Raw genomic sequence first — 24,191 nt, forward strand, 5'->3', positions numbered from 1 at the left:
ATCTAGACTAGGTCTAGAAATCTACCTGTGTTTGGATAATGCAGCGGGAAATAACAATTTTATTTTTAACGTCAACTTTTACTGGATTTGCTTGGTTTTCCTTGGCAGTAAAAAATCAAACATGGCTAATCTAGATCGAGGTCTAGATCTAGATCAGTAGATCTAGATTAGATCTAAGACGACTAAGAAGATCTAGAATCTACATCTATCGTATCGTTTATCTAGCTAGATTAGATCTAGACCCTAGTGAAAATGTAACATTTATTTTCACTAACATGTTAGTTAACATTACATATTGGCTCCCAAGAAATAGGCTAAGGTCATACTGGCTACCGACAAATAGGCTTCCTACATATTAGCTTAATATGTGGAGATTGAAATAAGAGAAACGACAAGGTGGTGGTTGGGGCACATTATCATAAATACAGTAAATAATAAATAACATCACAAAGCAGGTGCTGGTGTGGAAAAAGAGGAGGAGAATGAAATCGTCGAAAAAGTGATGGGAAAAGCTGGATTATTTAATAGAGTTCGATTTTCATAAAAATCAAGTGAGTTGACAAAGTGTTGGCTATCCTATTCTCCTTAGGAAGCCGAATAAAAAGAAGAAAATCAGGAGAGTTTAGAACAATTCTTAACCTGGGTTCGATAGAACCCCAGATGTTCGGTGAGTCAGTCTCGGATAGCGATAAAAGAATACGTGATTTTTATATCCAGTCAACACAGTGATCCAGGCACGATGTAATGAAATCAAGTTAGAATCTCTCACTCACAAGGAAGTTGAGAGAATCGTAAAAATCGTACAAAGAACTCGTCGCGTCATTTCTGAACAAAAGTGGCTACTGAATTGTGTTAAATTTAAATGATTCATCTACTCACGCGTTCGTGTCCCCCCCCCCCCCTATCATCTTGGACAAAGCTGTAGAGCAAAAAAAAAATAGATATTTTCAAATCTCGACATTTTACACCTCCCTGAGTTGGAAAAACATAGTTTTGCAATCTTGTCAGCAGTAGCGTACGCAGGGGGAGCGGCCGCTCCCCCTCTTGCCATTTTCAGCAAAGTGGCGCCTTTTTTTAAATTTTTTAAACTCAAAGTTTTAAGCAATGATATTTGTTAAAAAAATATTTTTGGTCGGCACATCATAAGGTTTCTTTTCATGCAGCAATTAAGCATTATTGTACTAGTCTAGTAGTGCCAACGTTTACAACACGTATTAACAGCTGCATCAGTTTGCCATTCTAAAAATAACCATTACGATGCATTGCAATGTTTAAAAAACCTCTACGGTAGTACCACTTGGCAAGAGGGGTGTTAAGTTTAAGGCAACTGTATAATGTATTTGCTTACGAATAATTGAATTAGAAAAAGTTATACATAAAACTTCACACATAATTACTTTATATATACAGTTTGAATCGTGTGATTAATTTTAAAAAAATTACAATGCAGAAACAAATACAACTGATGTGGCACCTCTATTTAAATTTACTTATGAGCAAACTGCGTAGTGGTGGGGAAATTTTGACAAGGTCGACAACGTCATCACGATGAAGTAGTAGTATTCTTACAGTTTGGGCGATAGTGATTACGATTACAAATTATATGAAACAGTTACAACCCCCCTCACACCTAGGTATACACTGGGTTGGATAATTGACCTAAAGTGAACGGACAGTGGTGAATGAAGTTGAACCTACCCCCACCCCGAACTGATCTGTTAAGTACATGTAGAAAAACGTGTAATGATGTACAAAATTACATTGCCGCCAGAAAATTAGCTTTTTAAACGTAATACTCTGGGAATATTGTTTTTGCAATTACCAGTAAAAAGGTGTGTGATCAATACAGTGATCTAACCCATAAGATCACAAAGAAGCAGTAGTTAATTAAAATATATGATCTGAACTAAAACACCGATATTTATTTAAATGTAGGCTGTTATTCCGAATGTTTTAATAACATATCGAAAAGCGTGTTTTTACACCAACTCTGATTTTTAAACAATTTCATTATATTCTAAAGTAATTATTTATTTTGACATTTATGATTAAATGTCTAGATATATACATATTTATATTAAGAGTGATTATTTCCCCTATTTCACTTGTCTTAAATAATTTCCCAGGAATTATTATGTAAATTTTTTTTTACAAGAATTACAAAACAGATTGTGTTACGTTCATTGTTTTTGGTTGTAGTGTGTGTATATATATATATTTGTTTAGATTGATACAATTTTTGTTTTGTCGGCCTACATTGTGTGTTTTTTCTTATTTCTTCAGAGTGCTACTTTCAATTTATTTTACATCATAGCGAAGTAATGACATACAGCTAGTAATTATATATATATATATATATATATATATATATATATATATATATAATACACATATATAGAACGTGTTGAAAATTCGGCGCCTTTTTTATATCTTTTCGCTCCCCCTACAACGAAAACCTGAATACGCCTGTTTGTCAGTATGTCTGTGTGTGTGTGTGTCTGTAGTGACTGATAAAAAAGCGCCACCAACCTTTTAAACTGGGGAAGTGTTTTTTTGCACTAACATTAATAATTATAATATAAATAAATGGGAGGTGGGCACAAAATTGATACTTGCAGTACAGACACATACAAAATTACCAACTTTTCAGAAAAAAAAAACAATTAAACTTTATTATGTAAATGGTTTTGATTTTAATGAAGTTTTAACAAGATTATCAAAGGAAGTAGCAAACAAAAATTCTAGAATTAATTAAAACAAATTGCAAAAATGAAATAATTCACAACATGGATGATATTCATAAATATATAATATATCAATATTACACACTGATCATGCAAATTTCACTAAAAGTAATAACAAGGAATATTTTTCAAATGGACATGGTGAAGCACAAAAAAAAATCAGATGTTTTTGGAAATAAGTAAAATATGACTTATCTCCTGAATGAATTATTTCTACAGGACTTTTTGAAGTAAACTTGCTAAGACACACAGCAGTCAAATATATCTTTTGCTTTAAAACATCAGGTTTTATATTTTAAAATGGAGAAAACACATTGTTTATCTGGGTTTTTTTTTTTTGTTAATTTATTTCAAGTTTCAAGGTCTCATAAAGAAATCAAGATTTTTGTTTTCACATAAAGAATATATATTTGACCTTTCTTGAATAATTTGCTTGATAAAAGCAAACTTTATTATGAAACACTTTATACTCATATTGTCTGTATTGCTTAGGGCTTATCCATTTATGACATCCACACGGAGATGGAGTCCAAAACAGTAAATTGGTAGTAAGTTTTGGGAGGTCTACTAAATTTTTGTGAACGTCTAGAGGAGGGGGGAGGGGGAAAGGTTCATTGAAATTGGACGGAATTTTTGATTACCTCATAAATAGCATTTTACACTATACAAATATAATTTAATCTATTTATGAATTCATTTGTTTATACATACTTTATTATATTCATAAATGTTTAATTTAACATATTTCTGAATCAATTAATTGATGACATTTAAGAGTCATTATCAAAGGAAACTTTCTTTGGCACAAATCACACTCTTGCATTCTCTGCTGTATAACTTGCTTTGAGTTGATAAAGATTATTCCTTGTAGCAAACTTTTAATAGCACAAATCACTCATGCAATGAGATGAATTTTTTTATGTCTATTTAGTTTTTTATTTCAAGAAAACCCTTGATGATGTACATCACACTCAATTGGTGCTTTTTCATAATGAAAAGCTTCATGTTGTAATTTAGTAAATCCTTGTAGCAAACTTTCTATGACACACATAACACTCATTTGACCTTTTGTGCTGAATGAATTGTCTTATGTTTATTTAGGTTACCCCTGTAGGTAAATTTTTATGGCACACATCACAATCATGACTTATGTGCTGAATGAATTGCCTTATGTTTAATTAGAGTAGAACTGGCAATAAATTTATTATGGCACACATCACAATCATATAACTTTCGTGCTGAATGAATGGCTTTATGTTGATTTAGGGTAGCCCTTTTTGCAAATTTTTTATGACATACATCACACTCTTGTAACTTTTCTGGTAAATGAATGGTTTTATGTACATTGAGGTTACTCTTGGTAGAAAACTTTTTATGACACACATCACACTCGTGTGACTTAACTGCTGAATGAATTGATTTATGTTTAATTAGAGTTAAAATGGTAGTAAACTTTTGATGGCACACATCACATTCATATACCTCTGAATGAATATCTTTATGTATATTTAGGTAAGCCCTTGTTGTAAATTTTTTATGACATACATCACACTCATGAGACTTTTCCGCTGAATGAATTGCTTTATGTTTATTTAGTGAAGGAATTGCTTTATGTTTATTTAGATACTTCTTTGAAGCAAATTGTTTATGACATACATCAAATTCATGAGACTTTTCCGCTGAATGAAATGCTCCATGTTTCTTTAGGTAGGACTTTCTAGAAAATCTTTTAAGACACACCTCACATTCATGTAGCTTTACTTCTGAATGAATAGTTTTATGTATATTTAGGTAGTGCTTGGAAGTAAACGTTTTATGGCACACATCACACTCATGTGATTTTTCTGCTGAATGAGTAGCTTTATGTTGATTTAGATGACTCTTTGTAACAAATTTCTTATGACACACATCACACTCATGTTTCTTTTCTGCTGAATGAATAGCTTTATGTTTATTTAGATGACTTTTTGAAGCAAATTTTTTAAGGACATAAATCACACTCATGTTTCTTTTCTGCTGAATGAATTGCTATATGTACATTTAGATTACCTCTTGTAGTAAAATTTTTATGACATAAATCACACTCATGTTTCTTTTCTGCTGAATGAATTGCTATATGTACATTTAGATTACCTCTTGTAGTAAAATTTTTATGACATAAATCACACTCATGTTTCTTTTCTGCTGAATGAATTGCTATATGTAGATTTAGATTACCTCTTGTAGTAAAATTTTTATGACAGACTCCACATTCATGTAACCTTTCTCCTAAATGAATTGCTTTATTATGTTGTTTTAGATATGTCCTAGTAGCAAACTTTTTATGACACACATTACACTCATATGACCCCACATCTGTGTGTGATTCTTTCCATTTTACTAGAACTGGAAGAGTTTTATGCTTTGAAGATTTTAAGTTTTGCTTCTTACACTTCTTTAATAATTCAACCTGATTTGATGTTGGATTTTCAATGTTGCTTATAAGCATATCCTTAAGCTCTGATGAATCAGTTGATAACTCTGTCTTTATATGAGAAATATTGTCAGTATGAGTTGTCTCTAGTGATAGGCTTAGCCCTGCATTTAAACCATCAGGTTTTATATCTTCAAAAACTGAAAATAAATCAAGTCTATCTGGTTTGTTGTCTACATGTGTTGTAAATTCTGATAATAAATCATGATTTTTGTTTTCACATGTTGACAATACATTTACTTTTGTGTCATCAGTTTCTGTAAACTCCTCTTGTTTTATGTATTCAGATGAAATTATATTCAAAATTTCTGGCTGGTTGTCCACATATAGTTCTTGCTTGATCCCTAAAACACTTGGTAATACTTCTATATCAGCGTCTCGTTTTGTTCTATTCTTTAGCTCCATAACTAAATAATTAAATAATTTTTTTGAAAATATTTCCAGAAATAATCAAGTTGAGAAATAATCAAGAAATATAAATAAAAATGTTCTTCAAAAACATGAATGCTGACTTATGGAGCTAAACATATTCAGCTATGCATATTCTTTTCACAATAAGCCTAACATAACACCTATGTTAAACACCATTACAATGTGGAGGCTTTTCCATTTTAAAAAGGGGTAGGGGCTTAGTCATTTAGAGGGATAAGACAAAAAAAAAACATACTTTTCATGTCATAAATATTAAGAGTAGTCACACACTTCTAGTTTTTCCTCACTGTTATAACAACTAAGAGTCCAGAGTAAACTATTTGGTCCACTGTCTGGCCTCTAGGTTGGTGCTGTGATCTCATCATAACACAAGTGCATTATTCATAGTTTTCCATTAGGGTCCTATTTTGGAAGAAAAAAATTGTTAAATGATTAAAACATGATACTATACTCTATGCAAGATTGTATTTAATGCATGTTATTCCACTCAAATATTTTGTTTTGTTTTTAATTTAAAAAAAAAACCACTATGATAGACACCTGACTTAAGGTAGGGAAAGTAAAGATGGCTAGACACAGAACAAACCAGACTATTTCTTTATTTGTTGAGCACACACTCATAGATTCAGGTGAACTCAATTTCATCTGCAATATTAATGTTAGGTCTGAAATCTTATTTTACTCCAAGTTTTTTATGGATGGCACTTATTGACACAATTACTATTATCATATTAGTTCAAAAATAAAAAGTATGGGCTTTAACTAAAAAAAACAATACATTAAAAAAAAAGAGATTAATTTGAAAAAAAAAAAGCTTCTTTCTTCTTTATATTTTTGTGAGCCCTGAGTAAAATGAAATTCATTTTCAACTTTGATCCATCTGTTGCATTTATTGCTGGGTTTTTTAAACTGCTGTTACTTTAGTTTTGCATAGCATTTTTAAAACCTGATGAATAGATCAATCCAATATCTGAAATATGTATGGTCTTACATTTAAAGAAAGGAAATTAGGCTAACAACAGGCAACAGTTTAAATGAAATTTATTATTGAATACTACATAGTCATAATAATTGCATTGTAATTCAAATTTCATTTTAAACTATATTAGCTGACCTTTATTAAATTATTCAGATTATCTTCATCTACCCATAAAATTACTTATGCCATATTTTATTACTACATAGTGTAGTAGTGTGGCACTACTGCTACATAGTAGGTTTATTAGAATGCTCTGCAAATAACTCAAATTTGCTCAAAATGTAACTTAAAATAATAATGAACTCTTCTAATACTGTCATATGTGTTACTGTAATGTTATACCTGAGTAACATGATACATATTAGGCCTAGTAGATTTGAATGCTATTAAAAATATTTTTCAAAGAGATGTTATACTTTGCTTACAGTGACAGACTAGATCGGTAGATCTCTTTCCTAGTTCTAGATAAACTAAATTCTATCCCCCTGACGATTGACCCAAAGCGTAAATGCTCAACCACATGATACGGTTAGTTTTGTTAGAAGAATAAGGCTAAAAGTCTTTTAGTAAAAGAGTAATATGAGCCGATTGGAAAGCTGTTTAGGGCTTTAGGACTTTAGGGTATTTTCAACCCATTGCACAGCTCTTAAGGGTAATTTCAGCCCATGTTAAGCCTTTTTATGGTCATTGCACTTTTTGGTCTTCTGCCAACCAGCCTAGGCCAGGGGTCGGCAACCTGCGGCTCGCGAGCCGCATGCGGCTCTTTTGATATCAAGATGCGGCTCTCCAGCTCATTGCACAAATACTAATAATCTTAAAAAAATAAAATATTTGAAATAAAAAAATGTTAGTGGCTCTTTAAAACCAGGGAAATTTTGAAAATTTTAATTTTTGGCTCTTCAGCTTCAAAAGGTTGCCGACCCCTGGCCTAGGCTAGAGGGCTACAGTAGCTAGAGGATCTAGATCTAGATCTAGATTTTAGAAAGATGCTGCTAGAATAACTACACTCGTCACTAGAGAGTCACAAGTAGATATGATGATGACTAGTCACTAGACTAGAGTTTCTAGTGGCCTTCTACTAGCAGTGGACTCAGGCACTTCTCCATTTTTAGACACAGTTGACTAGATCTAGAGACTGAGTGTTGAGTTGACAGTTGTTTTTGTTTGTATTGTTTTTTTGTTTTGTTCCGTGTGTGAGTTCAAGAGTTGCCTTAATTTTATAATAATTTTAAAATTTAATTTCAAAATTTGTGTGGCAAATGCCTTGCTCCTTCAAATAGATCTAGTCTAGATCTAGATCTCTCTAGATTCTATTAGATTCTAGATATAAAAATAAAATTAAAAATCACAAACCCTTGATTTAGATTAGAATGTGATGTGTTCCTCGTTTGTCCAATGCGTGAGAAATGTTTACAAAAATAAGATAAACCAAAATCAACCCAGCTGGGACTTTGTATCTCTACTCGATTATTTTAACTATATTATTATAATAATACGAGAAAAATGGCCCGTTAGATTAGACAACATTTCCTTTTTATTCAATGTTTACGCGATAATCAATGACGTCATTATATTACTGTGTGCACTTTCCGCCTTGAGATTATTTTCAACTCTATGCTAAATGTGTCGACGTCATACTTCGTCTTTCGTTTCACTGTGAGAGTTTTTAAATTGCTTGTGTTTTCTCTAGAGCGTTCTTGTCAGACAGATAGATAGATAGATAGATAGACAGATAGATAGACAGACAGCGAAACTATTATTATAGACGAGAAAAATGGCCCGTTGAGGAAGGGTACAACGGGCGCTAGGCTGATAGTGCTGTCTCTTTTCTCTAAACTAAAACCACCCCCACCCCCACCCCCCCCCCACCCCACACCCCCCCCCCCAAAAAAAAACATGTCTACCGTCCCATTCAACGAAATATAATTATATACTTTTTCCAGTGTCCGCCTCCTCCCAGAAAATTCTACCCCCGCCCCCGAAAATTTCAAGTACCCCCACCCCTCTCCGGGGAGGAAAAAGTCTGAAAGAAACACTGAAACCAACCCACCCACCCACACACCACCCCCCACCCCCACCCCCACCCCCCCCACCACCCGCCCCCACACCCCCCCCCCCCCCCCCACACACACCGCCCCCCCCACTCCCCCACCCCTCCACCCCCCCCCCCAAAAAAAAACATGTCTACCGTCCCATTCAACGACATATAATTATATACTTTTTCCAGTGTCCGCCCCCTCCCAGAAAATTCTACCCCGCCCCCGAAAATTTCAAGTACCACCACCCCTCTCCGGGGAGGAAAAAGTCTGAAAGAAACACTGGTGTCGCGCTTAGCCACTACCCGAAGAATTGCATTAAAGAAATTGCAAGAAAACCACTTTTTAGATTAGACATATTAATTAGGCGGTAATTTTATTATAGAGTATCGATAAAGAAATTTCTTTTGAGTTAGGGAGGGGGGGGGGGCTCAGACGTTCTTACGCGGGGGTGGGGCTTCGCCCCTACCCGAAGAATTGTATGAAAGAAACTCTTCACGCAAACCATTTAGATTAGACAACATTTCCTTTTTATTCAATGTTTACGCGATAATCAATGACGTCATTATATTACTGTGTGCACTTTCCGCCTTGAGATTATTTTCAACTCTATGCTAAATGTGTCGACGTCATACTTCGTCTTTCGTTTCACTGTGAGAGTTTTTAAATTGCTTGTGTTTTCTCTAGAGCGTTCTTGTCAGACAGATAGATAGATAGATAGATAGACAGATAGATAGACAGACAGCGAAACTATTATTATAGATTAATATAGACATTCTATCTAGCTACGCAGAGTTCAGACACGATTTTAGAAAAAATATCGATGTTTTAAGAAAAATTCAACCGCAATTTTAAGAGGGGGGGGGGGGGGTTGTAGGTTGAGTTGTGACGTCATTTTAGGGGTGGGGTCGGCTTTTTGTGACACTGTGTGGGGGAGGGGGGGGGGGAAGGTAAAAATCGTCAAAAAAGCGTGACGTCATTTTTATGGATGACCCCTAACATAGACAGCTGTCTACGTTGTGTCTTCTATGACATACTACGTTCAGAAAATAAATTGATAAAATCGCTTGGCTGGTTTGATTCGATGGTTTATTTTTAGAACAGTGTTGTTGTCTTTCCTTATTCTAAGATGAAAATCGCGAAAGGTAGACGTAACAAGTATGCTGATTGGATAATATTTTTTAATCATACGGATAGCCTAGTTTGTTGAGACATCCTAATATATAAAACGCCATGTGCGCTCTTCTCTCTCTCTCTCTCTGTCTGTCCGCAAAATATTTTCGCCGGACATCACGTCAGAAACGGCAGCGATATATGTAGAACTTTATACGGACTTTTGTTGAAAATAATATGTTAGATATTTTAAATGTATAACCACAATTTTATTTAAAGAAGAAAAATAAAAAAATAAAGGCGTATTCGAATGTAGAAAAACAATTTTATTTATGCAACCGGAAAAGCATTAATAGATGTGTAAAAAGAACGCATAAAACTGTGACGTCACTATTGCTTATACATTAACTAATGACGTCATCTGCCGTGTTTAGAATAAAAAGAAATGAACTATTTCATTCAAATTTGATTTAGATCTACGTACACTATGAAATGTATACAATACAATTTTTCCGGCCTAAACTCATAAAATTTATTTTATGTATTTGGATTCTAGATCTAGAGATTCTAGATCTAGACTAAATCTAAATCTACGCAATAACTAGATCTAGACGTAGACGCTAAGATCTAGATTTAGACTCTAACTTCTCTAAAATCAATTCCAAAAATAAATTTCTATATTAGGACTAAACTATTTCAAGACTTATTTATTTTATACAAAATCTTTGTTTGGAACTGGCTAATTTGGGATAAAAAATTTTATTTGAAAGAATAGGCATATTCGCGTAAGTTAAGATTTTAAAATAGGTGTTTCATTCTCCGTATTTTATAAGGTGCCTAAATAGCGGAGATGTTAGTGTACTATAAACCACGCAGGTGGTGCGGTTTCGAGACACACCAAGTCAACTTGGTTAATGTATTTTTAGCGCAATTTCCATTCTGGAGAATTGCGTTTATTAACTCGTCATTTCTGGGAATGGATGGATGAATGAATGTATGAATGTATGGATGAATGTGTGTCCGGGCTTTAAGTCGTATCTCCTCCTCAACGAAGCAATATCGATGACTAGTTCCAAAAGCAATTATGTTAAGCAAGTTACGAGGATGAACATAGGCCATAAAAATTACGGGTTTCTTTCATGGATTTCCCGGAAAAGCCAAAAAACCTCGAAAAAATGCAGTTTTTGGCCCATATCTCGGCAACCAGACCACTAAGCGACTTGAAACATGTACCAATCGATTTCTGCCATAATTTAGAACAATATTGCCGAAGAACGTTTTCAAAAATATCCTTTCGTTCGGTCACAAAAAATTTTTTGAATTAATTAAAATTTGGACCGAATTAGTAGGCATTTTTTCCAACCACACCACACGCGTCATCACGTTCAATAGCTGCGCCATCGCGTTCCATGGCTGCGCCATCACGTTCAGTAGGCGCGCAATGGTTTTTAGTCATGTAACTCTATTGTAAATAAAACATGTAAAATACTGAAAAAAATTAATAAAAAACGTTTTAATAACTAACCAATGGTTTTACTAACCCTGCTCTTGATTTACGCTACGACAGAGCTATTTTTAGATAACATAAGGAAATTGCGCTAAAATTGTCACTAGACTTTTTAATTACCTTGTTTTTTATTATGCTCGGGCTAAACTTAAAAAAAAAATTCTATTAGGATTCTAGATCTAGAACTAGATTGTCGGGTGTCCGATAGGGCACTTCCCGGCGCCGCAGGCGCTTCAAATTTGGCAGGATCTTGCCTTGGGGCGACAGAACACGGGGGCCGGTTGGCCGAAAAGTCTACGATGAGGGGGTCAAAACTGACCTCTACTGACCGGTGCCTTATATGAGCTATAAATCGAAAAAAAAATGTCCACGGAGGAACCTCTTCATAACTCTTGAGGTCGTAGACCGACCCTCGGGCGAATTAATTAAGCATTCAAATTCTCAATGTTTTCGAAAGCCTAAGCGAAGCTGGGCAGCATGCCTAGTTACTTTATAAAATACTTTAAACATTTTTAAAAAAAAAAACACGTTTTTCTTGTGGACTAAAAAGTAGAAAATAAATTTTTCTTCCGACCCTAGGGGATCTACCAATGACTACTCGTAGAATTTGTGCTTCCTCGAGCTGTGCAGGTTCTTTGTGATGACTGTTCATACATTTGATGACAAAAAACGTGGGTACGTTCACCATCAAATTTCCAAAATTCGTGTGTTGTGTGCTTTTCGCTTTAATCATAAATCTGCCCGACCCACGTTTTTTGTCATCAAATGTATGAACAGTCATCACAAGAACCTGCACAGCTCGAGGAAGCACAAAATCTACGAGCAGTCATTTTGATTGTTACATTTCTGTAACAACTCTGACTGATCAAATATTGAATTATCCATGTTTATAAACGTATCCTTGACCTCTTCTATATTATTTAATATCTCTGTCTTTATGTGAGAAAGATTTTCATTTAGATTTGACACTGGCAAAAAGTTTACTTCTACTTTTAAAACATCAGGTTTTACATCTTCAAAAGATTTTTGGTCTTCACTTGTTTTAAATTCTGATAGTACATCAGGATTTTTGTTTTCAGATGTGGAAAATAAATGTGGTTTTGTGTCATAAAAAGATGAACATTCTGTAAATCCCTCTGGGTTTATGTTTCCAGTTGAAATTACATTGGCAATATATGCATTGGTTTTCTCAGATTGTTCATGTTTCACTCCTAAAATACTTGGTAATTCTTTTAAATCAGCTGCTCTTTCTTCCATTTCTTTAGCTGAAAGAATGATTTTTAAAAAAAAATTAAATAATATCTCTAGACAATAATAAATATGGGACAGGGTGGCCTAGTGGTAGAGAGTTAGACTGCTAACCAGAAAGTCTCAAGTTCGAATTCAGGTTCAAGTTAGTAGAACGTCCCTGAGCACAATCAGCTCTTATGGGTACCTAACTCATGTTAGGGAAAGTAAAGGAGGCTGGGCATAGTGCTGACCCAACTATCCCTTCATATGCAGAGGTTACAGAAACAGGTGAACTCTACTTCACATGCCCATAGATAATCAGGTTTGAAAGGGAACTTTACTTTTACAAAAATAATACTTTTTTTTTCAGAAATATGTATGCTGACATAAGCAGTTAATGATAGGGTTAGTTGTTTTTCAAATTAAGCTTTAACATATACATGCAACAACATGTCAAAATAATTACAAATACCAGATTAAAGGAGATATAATGATACAAATGTATAAAGCTATATAAATACCGAAACAACGTTGCTACAAAATCTTAAATACCTTGAAGTCATAGGTCACTGTGGTTAAGAGATTTGGGATAGTAGAAAATAGAACAAAAAATTATTGGTCACATTTTATCATACTTAATTATTCCAATTTTTTGTTTTATGCCTAATTCATTTCTTAAATATTTGTTTTGGTTATCAAAGCAAATGTAGCTGTACAACATCATTAACAAAAATAACACTCAATTGCCTGACATAAAAATGTACGTCTGTTTATACTATGTAGTGGTTTTTTTTAATTATGATAGTTTAATTTACATTAATATTCCTTGATATATTTATGTTAATGTTTCTATTATTAAGATTTAAAGGGCGTGATACATTAAAGTTGATATTAGCCTTGGGCCTAAGGTTACATTACCAATTAATTAATGAAATACATGGACTGGACTAGGAATGTCATGCAAACATTGTTTCTTTCATTGACAGCTGTTGTTTGGAATGCATATTTCTCCAATATGATAGATAACTGAATAATAAACCAAAAACAATGGTTAAATATATCAATATAAGACAGATTTTTTTTTAATGCAATAGAGTTGCATGACTGCGTGTATATTAGTGCGGAATAGCTGGAAGAGACTGCCTACTAATTTGGACACAATTTTAATCAATTCATAAAAAATTAATTATACATCCAATAAGTCAAATTTAATGTCAGATTGCATTGTCTTCATGTCTTGACCCACGTGCCAACTTTGAACAGAATCTGTCAGTTAGAAGTGCTCGAAATTTTTGCTCTGCCGTTTCGATCTAACTGACGACAGACAGAGACAGTAAGTTAAAAAATTATACACTACTTCTTCTTCTTGTTCGTTCTTAATTTTTAGTGTTGGTGGGTATCGAGCCTTATCTACCAGAGGGTTTGAACTGGAACTCGAATTTATCAACCATGAGATTTTGCCGACTCGACCAAGCCTCCATCACAATTAAGGATACGTGTCTACAGGTTATGCGCCATATAGGCCATTTGGATTTGCTTCCATAGCCTTTGTCCAACTAAGAACAAACTACAAGACAGCAGTAGTTTGATTTTTGAGTGATCTCTCCTAGAAGAGCGGCAGTCCCCAGCTAACGAGACTCATCTGCCCGAGGGTTCGAACTCGAGACTTTTCGGTTTAGCAACCATGAGCTTTACCGACTCGACCACGCTGACCCCTATACAATACTATTTAAATAACTATTTTAAAAAAGCGTGGGTTTCTTCCTAAATATCAGTAAAGGTATCCAATATATACTAAAGTGATCCACGCTTTTCTTTATAGTTATTTAAATAGTAGTGTATAATTTATTTTCTACTTTTTAGTGCATTATTACATAAAAGCTTGTTATTAAAACGTTTTTATGAATTTCTTTTTCAGTACATTAAATTTTTAAAATTTATAATAATATAATAGAGTTGCATAACTAAAAACCATTGCGCACCTAATGAATATGATGACACGTGTATAATAGTGTGGATTAGTTTAATGAGACAGCCTACTAATTTGGACATGATTTTAATTCATTCATAAAAAAAGTAATTAGGCAACCAATTAAGTCAAATTTAATGTATGTTGAATTGTCTTCTTAAACCCAGGTACCAACTACGAACCGTATCTGTCAGTTAGAAGTGCCCGTAATTTCCCTCGGGCGTTTTGATCTAGACAGACTGACAACTTACAGACAGAGACAGTAAGTTAAATAAAAGCTTGTGTAAAACAGCAGTGTTTGCGAGAGAGATTTGCTATAGACAGCGGCCATCTGTAAACTAGAGTGGTTTAACAAAAAAAAAAACTGAAACAAGATGGCTGTCAAAGTAAACGAGTTTTAGTTGCATCTGATGAAAACATTGCTAGTCTATATTTATTACTGAAAAGTTGTAATACAATTGTTTAAAAACAGGTACATAATGGAAATTGGAAACATTTTTGTAATTTTCAAAACATACATCCTCCTAAAAATGTGAAATAATTACCAACATTTAATTAGGCACCTTCTTTTCACATTACAAGCCTTGTATCTATTGGCGATAGATTATCGCAGAATCTAATATTAGGGCCTACTATTCCTACTAGGCTAATAATATTATTTTTTTTAAAAGTACTAAAATCTATGCAAGATTTAACATAATTCAACAATAAATTACCATCAATTATCAAGTCAGGGACAAATCCTTAACAAAAAAAAATAAAATAAAAAAAAAAACAAATCAATAGATGGTGCTGGAAAAAAAAATAGGTAATCTATCGTTTTAGGTGTGTAAAATTGGCTGAGGCTAATAATGTGCAAAAACGACTCATTGTTAAGGCTTAAATAGAAGTAAAGTGTGATATTTGAGTCAAATATTATAGATAACTGAACAGCAGTGTTTGCGAGCAACATTTACTATATAAAAAGCGGCAATCTGTAAGTTAGAGTGGTTTCACCTGAATCTCTTACTATATTTTTACCAAAAAAAAAACAACTTAAACAAGATGGTTGCCTAAGTAAATGAGCTTGGTTGCATTTAATACAATTGTTTAAAAGCAGGTTAACCACGCTTACAACAGGTTCTATCACATGCTTTAAGTCAAGTGCAGCTTTACACATGCTTTCCTAATGCAAAATGCAATGAAATGACATCACTGTCTGCGTCTTATGCTTGAAACTTTGTTGTTTTTTTTAAGCTTAACTATACCCACATTTTTGTGTGTATATTCTTCATTAAACACACAGGGATTCATCACCAATGTTTTGCTTTTTCTGAGGATTCATGGCTTCACTTAATTTGGTAGCGGACATGAAGCAAATCTCAGTTCAAGGCAGGGTTTCTAAATGTCTGGCGGGCCACGAAAAACTCTGGCCCGTGGGCCGCACTTTGCTCACCCTTGGTATGACCTAACATTTACTTACACTAACCTTTAACATTGAATTTTAAAGATTAATTAGGCCTAATATTTTAATAATTAAAATAATGAGACTTTTTAAATTCAGTAACTGTGAATTTTTGTTATAAAATATATCTGTGCAAACTAGTTTTTATTAACATCGCCACAACAACACCCTGTGGTAGCCTACTAAATCTAATTAGCAGTGTTTGTTTCAGACTTTTTTCTCCGGGGTGGGGGGAGGGCACTTTATATTTCCGGGCGGTGGGGGAACCTCTTCTAATTAGACGCTATTATTTGAATTTTCTGTTGTTGATATATGTATTCATTAAGCTGTGAATCATTGAAGGCTTCTATCAGCGACATGGCTGACATATTTGCCCTATGTGCTACCGGATGTAGAAGTTTGTCATTAGAATAGACCAGAGGTCTCCAAACTATGGCCAGCTAGGCACTCTCATCCAGCCTGTGGAGAACTTTTTGTCTACGGAAAAAAATTACTGAAATTTAGTTGCAAGCAAATGACATCCTTAAGGAAAAATTCAAAGAAGGGCTAGTGGATTTTTACAAATTTTTGCATAAAGGAAGACTTTCCCAATGTAAAAACTTTTCCATCAAGGTACCTTTTAATTTTTGGATCAATATACCTGTGTGAACAAACATTTTCAAGAATGAAATTCGTGAAGAACAATTTGAGAACAACATTGTCCGATTATAATTTCAGGTCACTGTTAATTTTAGGGACATCAAATCTTAAAGCATCCAGGAAACAATTTCACCATCCCCACTAATACAGGTGTTCGTTGTTAGTGTATCAATGTTATTAAATAATAACTGTAAAATCACATTTTGCTCAGCGCCTATGAGATTTTTTTCCATGATTACCCTAACAGAGTATTTACATCAATACAACAGATGCTTGTAGATCTGGTCGTAGATCAGTGATTTGTAGTAGGCTTAATGTGCAGCTTTTTCTAAATTCAAAGAAGCAGTAGTTAATTAAAATATATTATCTGAACTAAAACACCGTTATTTAGTTAAATGTAGGCTGTTATTCCGAATGTTTTACTAATATATCGAAAAGCGTGTTTTTACACCAACTCTGATTTTAAAAACTTTCATTATGCTGTAATACTTTAGCATTTATGATGACGATATATTAAATTCTGATTATAGACAAAAACATTTTGTAAACAAGCAATAGTGTTAAACAATTTCATTATATTCTAAAGTAATTATTTTTTTTGTTTTGACATTTATAATTAAATGTCAAGATATATACATATTTATATTAAGAAAGTGATTATTTCCCCTATTTCACTTGTCTTAAATAATTTCCCAGGAATTATGTAAGAAATTTTTTTTACAAGAATTACAAAACAGATTGTGTTACGTTCATTGTTTTTGGTTGTAGTGTGTGTGTATATATGTATTTCTTTAGATTGATACAATTTTTGTTTTGTCGGCCTACATTGTGTGTTTTTTCTTATTTCTTCAGAGTGCTACTTTCAATTTATTTTACATCATAGCGAAGTAATGACATACAGCTAGTAATTATATATATATATATATATATATATATATATATATATATATATATATATATATATATATATATATATATATATATATAATACACATATATAGAACGTGTTAAAAATTCGGCGCCTTTTTTTTAATCTTTTCGCTCCCCCTACAACGAAAACCTGGATACGCCTCTGTTTGTCAGTATGTCTTTGTGTGTGTGTGTGTCTGTAGTGACTGATAAAAAAGCGCCACCAACCTTTTAAACTGGGGAAGTGTTTTTTTGCACTAACATTAATAATTATAATATAAATAAATGGGAGGTGGGCACAAAATTGATACTTGCAGTACAGACACATACAAAATTACCAACTTTTCAGAAAAAAAAACAATTAAACTTTATTATGTAAATGGTTTTGATTTTAATGAAGGTTTAACAAGATTATCAAAGGAAGTAGCAAACAAAAATTCTAGAATAAATTAAAACAAATTGCAAAAATGAAATCATTCACAACATGGATGATATTCATAAATATATAATATATTAATATTACACACAGATCATGCAAATTTCACTAATAATTTCACTAATGCTAATAGTAATAAGAAGGAATCTTTTTCAAATGGACATGGTGAAGCACAAAAAAAAAAATCAGATTTTTTTGTAAATAAGTAAAATATGACTTCTCTCCTGAATGAATTATTTCTACAGGACTTTTTGAAGTAAACTTGCTAAGACACACAGCAGTCAAATATCTCTTTTGCTTTAAAACATCAGGTTTTATATTTTAAAATGGAGAAAACACATTGTTTATCTGGGTTTTTTTTTGTTCATTTATTTCAAGTTTAAGGTCAAATGAAGAAATCAAGATTTTTGTTTTCACATAAAGAATATATATTTGACCCCTCTCTTGAATAATTTGCTTGATAAAAGCAAACTTTATTATGAAACACTTTATACTCATATTGTCTGTATTGCTTAGGGGTTATCCATTTATGACATCCACACGGAGATGGAGTCCAAAAAAGTAAATTGGTAGTAAGTTTTGGGAGGTCTACTAAATTTTTGTGAACGTCTAGGGGAGAGAGAAAGGTTCATTGAAATTGGACAGAATTTTAGTATACCTCATAAATAGCATTTTACACTATACAAATATAATTTAATCTATTTATGAATTCATTTGTTTATACATACTTTATTATATTCATAAATGTTTAATTTAACATATTTCTGAATCAATTAATTGATGACATTTAAGAGTCATTATCAAAGGAAACTTTCTTTGGCACAAATCACACTCTTGCATTCTCTGCTGTATAACTTGCTTTGAGTTGATAAAGATTATTCCTTGTAGCAAACTTTTAATAGCACAAATCACTCATGCAATGAGATGAATTTTTTTATGTCTATTTAGTTTTTTATTTCAAGAAAACCCTTGATGATGTACATCACACTCAATTGGTGCTTTTTCATAATGAAAAGCTTCATGTTGTAATTTAGTAAATCCTTGTAGCAAACTTTTATGACACACATAACACTCATGTGACCTTTTGTGCTAAATGAATTGTCTTATGTTTATTTAGGTTACCCCTGTAGGTAAATTTTTATGGCACACATCACAATCATGACTTATGTGCTGAATGAATTGCCTTATGTTTAATTAGAGAAGAACTGGCAATAAATTTATTATGGCACACATCACAATCATATAACTTTCGTGCTGAATGAATGGCTTTATGTTGATTTAGGGTAGCCCTTTTTGCAAACTTTTTATGACACACATCACACTCGTGTGACTTAACTGCTGAATGAATTGATTTATGTTTAATGAGAGTTAAAATGGTAGTAAATTTTTGATGGCACACATCACATTCATATACCTCTGAATGAATATCTTTATGTATATTTAGGTAAGCCCTTGTTGTAAATTTTTTTATGACATACATCACACTCATGAGACTTTTCCGCTGAATGAATTGCTTTATGTTTATTTAGTGAAGGAATTGCTTTATGTTTATTTCGATACTTCTTTGAAGCTAATTGTTTATGACATACATCACATTCATGAGACTTTTCCGCTGAATGAAATGCTCCATGTTTCTTTAGGGAGGACTTTCTAGAAAATCTTTTAAAACACACCTCACATTCATGTAGCTTTACTTCTGAATGAATTTTTTTATGTATATTAAGGTAGGGCTTGGTGGTAAACTTTTTATGGCACACATCACACTCATGTGATTTTTCTGCTGAATGAGTAGCTTTATGTTGATTTAGACGACTCTTTAAAACAAATTTCTTATGACACACATCACACTCATATTTCTTTTCTGCTGAATGAATGGCTTTATGTTCATTTAGGGTAGCCCTTTTTGCAAATTTTTTATGACATACATCACACTCTTGTAACTTTTCTGGTAAATGAATGGTTTTATGTACATTGAGGTTACTCTTGGTAGAACACTTTTTATGACACACATCACACTCGTGTGACTTAACTGCTGAATGAATGGTTTTATGTACATTGAGGTTACTCTTGGTAGAACACTTTTTATGACACACATCACACTCGTGTGACTTAACTGCTGAATGAATTGATTTATGTTTAATTAGAGTTAAAATGGTAGTAAATTTTTGATGGCACACATCACATTCATATACCTCTGAATGAATATCTTTATGTATATTTAGGTAAGCCCTTGTTGTAAATTTTTTATGACATACATCACACTCATGAGACTTTTCCGCTGAATGAATTGCTTTATGTTTATTTAGTGAATGAATTGTTTTATGTATATTTAGGTAGTGCTTGGTGGTAAACGTTTTATGGCACACATCACACTCACGTGATTTTTCTGCTGAATGAGTAGCTTTATGTTGATTTAGACGACTCTTTAAAACAAATTTCTTATGACACACATCACACTCATATTTCTTTTCTGCTGAATGAATAGCTTTATGTTGATTTAGATGACTTTTTGAAGCAAATTTTTTATGACATAAATCACACTCATGTTTCTTTTCTGCTGAATGAATAGCTTTATGTTGATTTAGATGACTTTTTGAAGCAAATTTTTTATGACATAAATCACACTCATGTTTCTTTTCTGCTGAATGAATAGCTATATGTTGATTTAGATTACCTCTTGTAGTAAATTTTTTATGACAGACTCCACATTCATGTAACCTTTCTCCTAAATGAATTGCTTTATTATGTTGTTTTAGATATGTCCTAGTAGCAAACTTTTTATGACACACATTACACTCATATGACCCCACATCTGTGTGTGATTCTTTCCATTTTACTAGAACTGGAAGAGTTTTATGCTTTGAAGATTTTAAGTTTTGCTTCTTACACTTCTTTAATAATTCAACCTGATTTGATGTTGGATTTTCAATGTTGCTTATAAGCATATCCTTAAGCTCTGATAAATCAGTTGATATCTCTGTCTTTATCTGAGAAATATTGTCAGTATGAGTTGTCTCTAGTGATAGGCTTAGCCCTGCATTTAAACCATCAGGTTTTATATCTTCAAAAACTGAAAATAAATCAAGTCTATCTGGTTTGTTGTCTACATGTGTTGTAAATTCTGATAATAAATCATGATTTTTGTTTTCACATGTTGACAATACATTTGCTTTTGTGTCATCAGTTTCTGTAAACTCCTCTTGTTTTATGTATTCAGATGAAATTATATTCAAAATTTCTGGCTGGTTGTCCACATATAGTTCTTGCTTGATCCCTAAAACACTTGGTAATACTTCTATATCAGCGTCTCGTTTTTTTCTATTATTTAGCTCCATAACCAAATAATTAAATAATTTTTTTGAAAATATTTCCAGAAATAATCAAGTTGAGAAATAATCAAGAAATATAAATAAAAATGTTCTTCAAAAACATGAATGCTGACTTATGGAGCTAAACATATTCAGCTATGCATATTCTTTTCACAATAAGCCAAACATAACACCTATGTTAAACACCATTACAATGTGGAGGCTTTTCCATTTTAAAAAGGGGTAGGGGCTTAGTCATTTAGAGGGATAAGACAAAAAAAAACATACTTTTCATGTCATAAATATTAAGAGTAGTCACACACTTCTAGTTTTTCCTCACTGTTATAACAACTAAGAGTCCAGAGTAAACTATTTGGTCCACTGACTGGCCTCTAGGTTGGTGCTGTGATCTGATCATAACACAAGTGCATTATTCATAGTTTTCCATTAGGGTCCTATTTTGGAAGAAATAAATTGTTAAATGATTAAAACATGATACTATACTCTATGCAAGATTGTATTTAATGCATGTTATTCCACTCAAATATTTTGTTTTGTTTTTAATTTACAAAAAGATATGACATCAACCAGCTATGATGGACACCTGACTTAAGGTAGGGAAAGTAAGATGTGTAGACACAGAACAAACCAGACTATTTCTTTATTTGTTGAGCACACACTGACAGATTCAGGTGAACTCAATTTCATCTGCTTTTTAATATGTTAGGTCTGAAATCTTATTTTACTCTAAGTTTTTTATGGATGGCACTTATTGACACAGAACCAAACAATCCCAAATTACTATTATCATATTAGTTCAAAAATAAAAAGTATGGGCTTTAACTAAAAAAAAACTACACATTTTAAAAAAAGGGCTTCTTTGTTCTTTATATTTTTGTGAGTCCTGAGCAGAGGCGTAGCAAGGTTGGGTGTCACCCGGTGCGGCACTTAAGGGTGTCACCCCCCAGAGGCGTAGCAACCCTGCCCGGGGACAAACTTTCAAAGTTTTGATTTGCACCCCCTCCCTCCCTCAAACTTTCGATTTGCACCACCCCCCTCAAACTTTTGATTTGCACCCCCTCCCCCTCAAACTTTTGATTTGCACCCCCCCCCTCAAGTTTTTCTCTATATATTTTGCTATTTTTTGCCTTGGTGTCACCCCCCCTAAATGGTGTCACCTGGTGCGGTTCACACCCCCCCCCCTTGCTATGCCTCTGGTCCTGAGTAAAATGAAATTCATTTTCAACTTTAATCCATCTGTTGCATTTATTGCTGGGTATTTTAAACTGCTGTTACTTTAGTTTTGCATAGCATTTTTAAAACCTGATGAATAGATCAATCCAATATCTGAAATATGTATGTATGTATGGTCTTACATTTAAAGAAAGGAAATTAGGATAACAGGCAACAGTTTAAACGAAATTTATTATTGAATATTACGTAGTCATTATAATTGCATTGTAATTCAAATTTCATTGTAAACTATATGAGCTGACCTTTATTAAATTATTCAGATTATCTTCACCTACCCATAAAATTACTTATGCCATATTTTATTACTACATAGTGTAGTAGTGTGGCACTACTGCTACATAGTAGGTTTATTAGAATGCTCTGCAAATAACTCAAATTTGCTCAAAATGTAACTTAAAATAATAATGAACTCTTCTAATACTGTCATATGTGTTACTGTAATGTTATACCTGAGTAACATGATACATATTAGGCCTAGTAGATTTGAATGCTATTAAAAATATTTTTCAAAGAGATGTTATACTTTGCTTACAGTGACAGACTAGATCGGTAGATCTCTTTCCTAGTTCTAGATAAACTAAATTCTATCCCCCTGACTATTGACCCAAAGCGTAAATGCTCAACCACATGATACGGTTAGTTTTGTTAGAAGAATAAGGCTAAAAGTCTTTTAGTAAAAGAGTAATATGAGCCGATTGGAAAGCTGTTTAGGGCTTTAGGGTATTTTCAACCCATTGCACAGCTCTTAAGGGTAATTTCAGCCCATGTTAAGCCTTTTTATGGTCATTGCACTTTTTGGTCTTCTGCCAACCAGTCTAGGCTAGAGGGCTACAGTAGCTAGAGGATCTAGATCTAAGAAAGATGCTGCTAGAATAACTACTCGTCACTAGAGAGTCACAAGTAGATATGATGATGACTAGTCACTAGACTAGAGTTTCTAGTGGCCTTCTACTAGCAGTGGACTCAGGCACTTCTCCATTTTTAGACACAGTTGACTAGAGACTGAGTGTTGAGTTGACAGTTGTTTTTGTTTGTATTGTTTTTTTGTTTTGTTCCGTGTGTGAGTTGCCTTAATTTTATAATAATTTTAAAATTTAATTTCAAAATTTGTGTGGCAAATGCCTTGCTCCTTCAACTAGATCTAGATCTAGATCTCTCTAGATTCTAGTAGATTCTAGATATAAAAATAAAATTAAAAATCACAAACCCTTGATTTAGATTAGAATGTGATGTGTTCCTCGTTTGTCCAATGCGTGAGAAATGTTTACAAAAATAAGATAAACCAAAATCAACCCAGCTGGGCCTTTGTATCTCTACTCGATTATTTTAACTATATTATTATAATAATATTAATATAGACATTCTATCTAGATCTAGCTACGCAGAGTTCAGACACGATTTTAGAAAAAATATCGATGTTTTAAGAAAAATTCAACCGCAATTTTAAGAGGGGGGGGGGGGGTTGTAGGTTGAGTTGTGACGTCATTTTAGGGGTGGGGGTCGGCTTTTTGTGACACTGTGTGGGGGAGGAGGGGGGAGGTAAAAATCGTCAAAAAAGCGTGACGTCATTTTTATGGATGACCCCTAACATAGACAGCTGTCTACGTTGTGTCTTCTATGACATACTACGTTCAGAAAATAAATTGATAAAATCTCTTCGCTGGTTTGATTCGATGGTTTATTTTTAGAACAGTGTTGTTGTCTTTCCTTATTCTAAG

General features: G+C 33.2%; 2 protein-coding genes across 3 annotated transcripts; both read right to left on the reverse strand.

The window, feature by feature from the left end:
• Positions 1-4,725: 4,725 nt before the first annotated feature.
• LOC131957318 (zinc finger protein 1 homolog) lies at positions 4,726-8,072 on the reverse strand. Of its 2 annotated transcripts, none has more exons than XM_059322049.1 (3): positions 7,982-8,072; positions 5,885-6,051; positions 4,726-5,624 (listed from the first exon to the last, which is right to left on the reverse strand). In XM_059322049.1, exons 2-3 carry the CDS (start codon positions 5,889-5,891, stop codon positions 4,726-4,728), a joined length of 906 nt encoding a protein of 301 aa, XP_059178032.1. In that variant the 5' UTR covers positions 5,892-6,051; positions 7,982-8,072. The 2 variants fall into 2 exon arrangements, with proteins under 2 accessions (XP_059178032.1, XP_059178033.1); XM_059322050.1 differs by lacking the exon at positions 7,982-8,072 and adding an exon at positions 7,634-7,711.
• An 11,182-nt stretch (positions 8,073-19,254) lies between these two features.
• LOC131957315 (zinc finger protein 62-like) lies at positions 19,255-23,764 on the reverse strand. Its single transcript, XM_059322041.1, has 2 exons — positions 23,681-23,764; positions 19,255-21,674 (listed from the first exon to the last, which is right to left on the reverse strand). Exon 2 carries the CDS (start codon positions 21,244-21,246, stop codon positions 19,342-19,344), a length of 1,905 nt encoding a protein of 634 aa, XP_059178024.1. The 5' UTR covers positions 21,247-21,674; positions 23,681-23,764; the 3' UTR covers positions 19,255-19,341.
• Positions 23,765-24,191: the final 427 nt, after the last annotated feature.

Source organism: Physella acuta, unplaced genomic scaffold (genome assembly GCF_028476545.2).
Source record: "Physella acuta isolate Inbredline_101_S28 unplaced genomic scaffold, ASM2847654v3 ptg001232l, whole genome shotgun sequence".
Taxonomy (NCBI): Eukaryota; Metazoa; Mollusca; class Gastropoda; family Physidae; genus Physella; species Physella acuta.

Coding starts and splice junctions, on each gene's coding strand:
- LOC131957315 (XM_059322041.1), bottom strand. CDS start 21,246: ATGGAGCTAAATAATAGAAAAAAACGAGACGCTGATATAGAAGTATTA.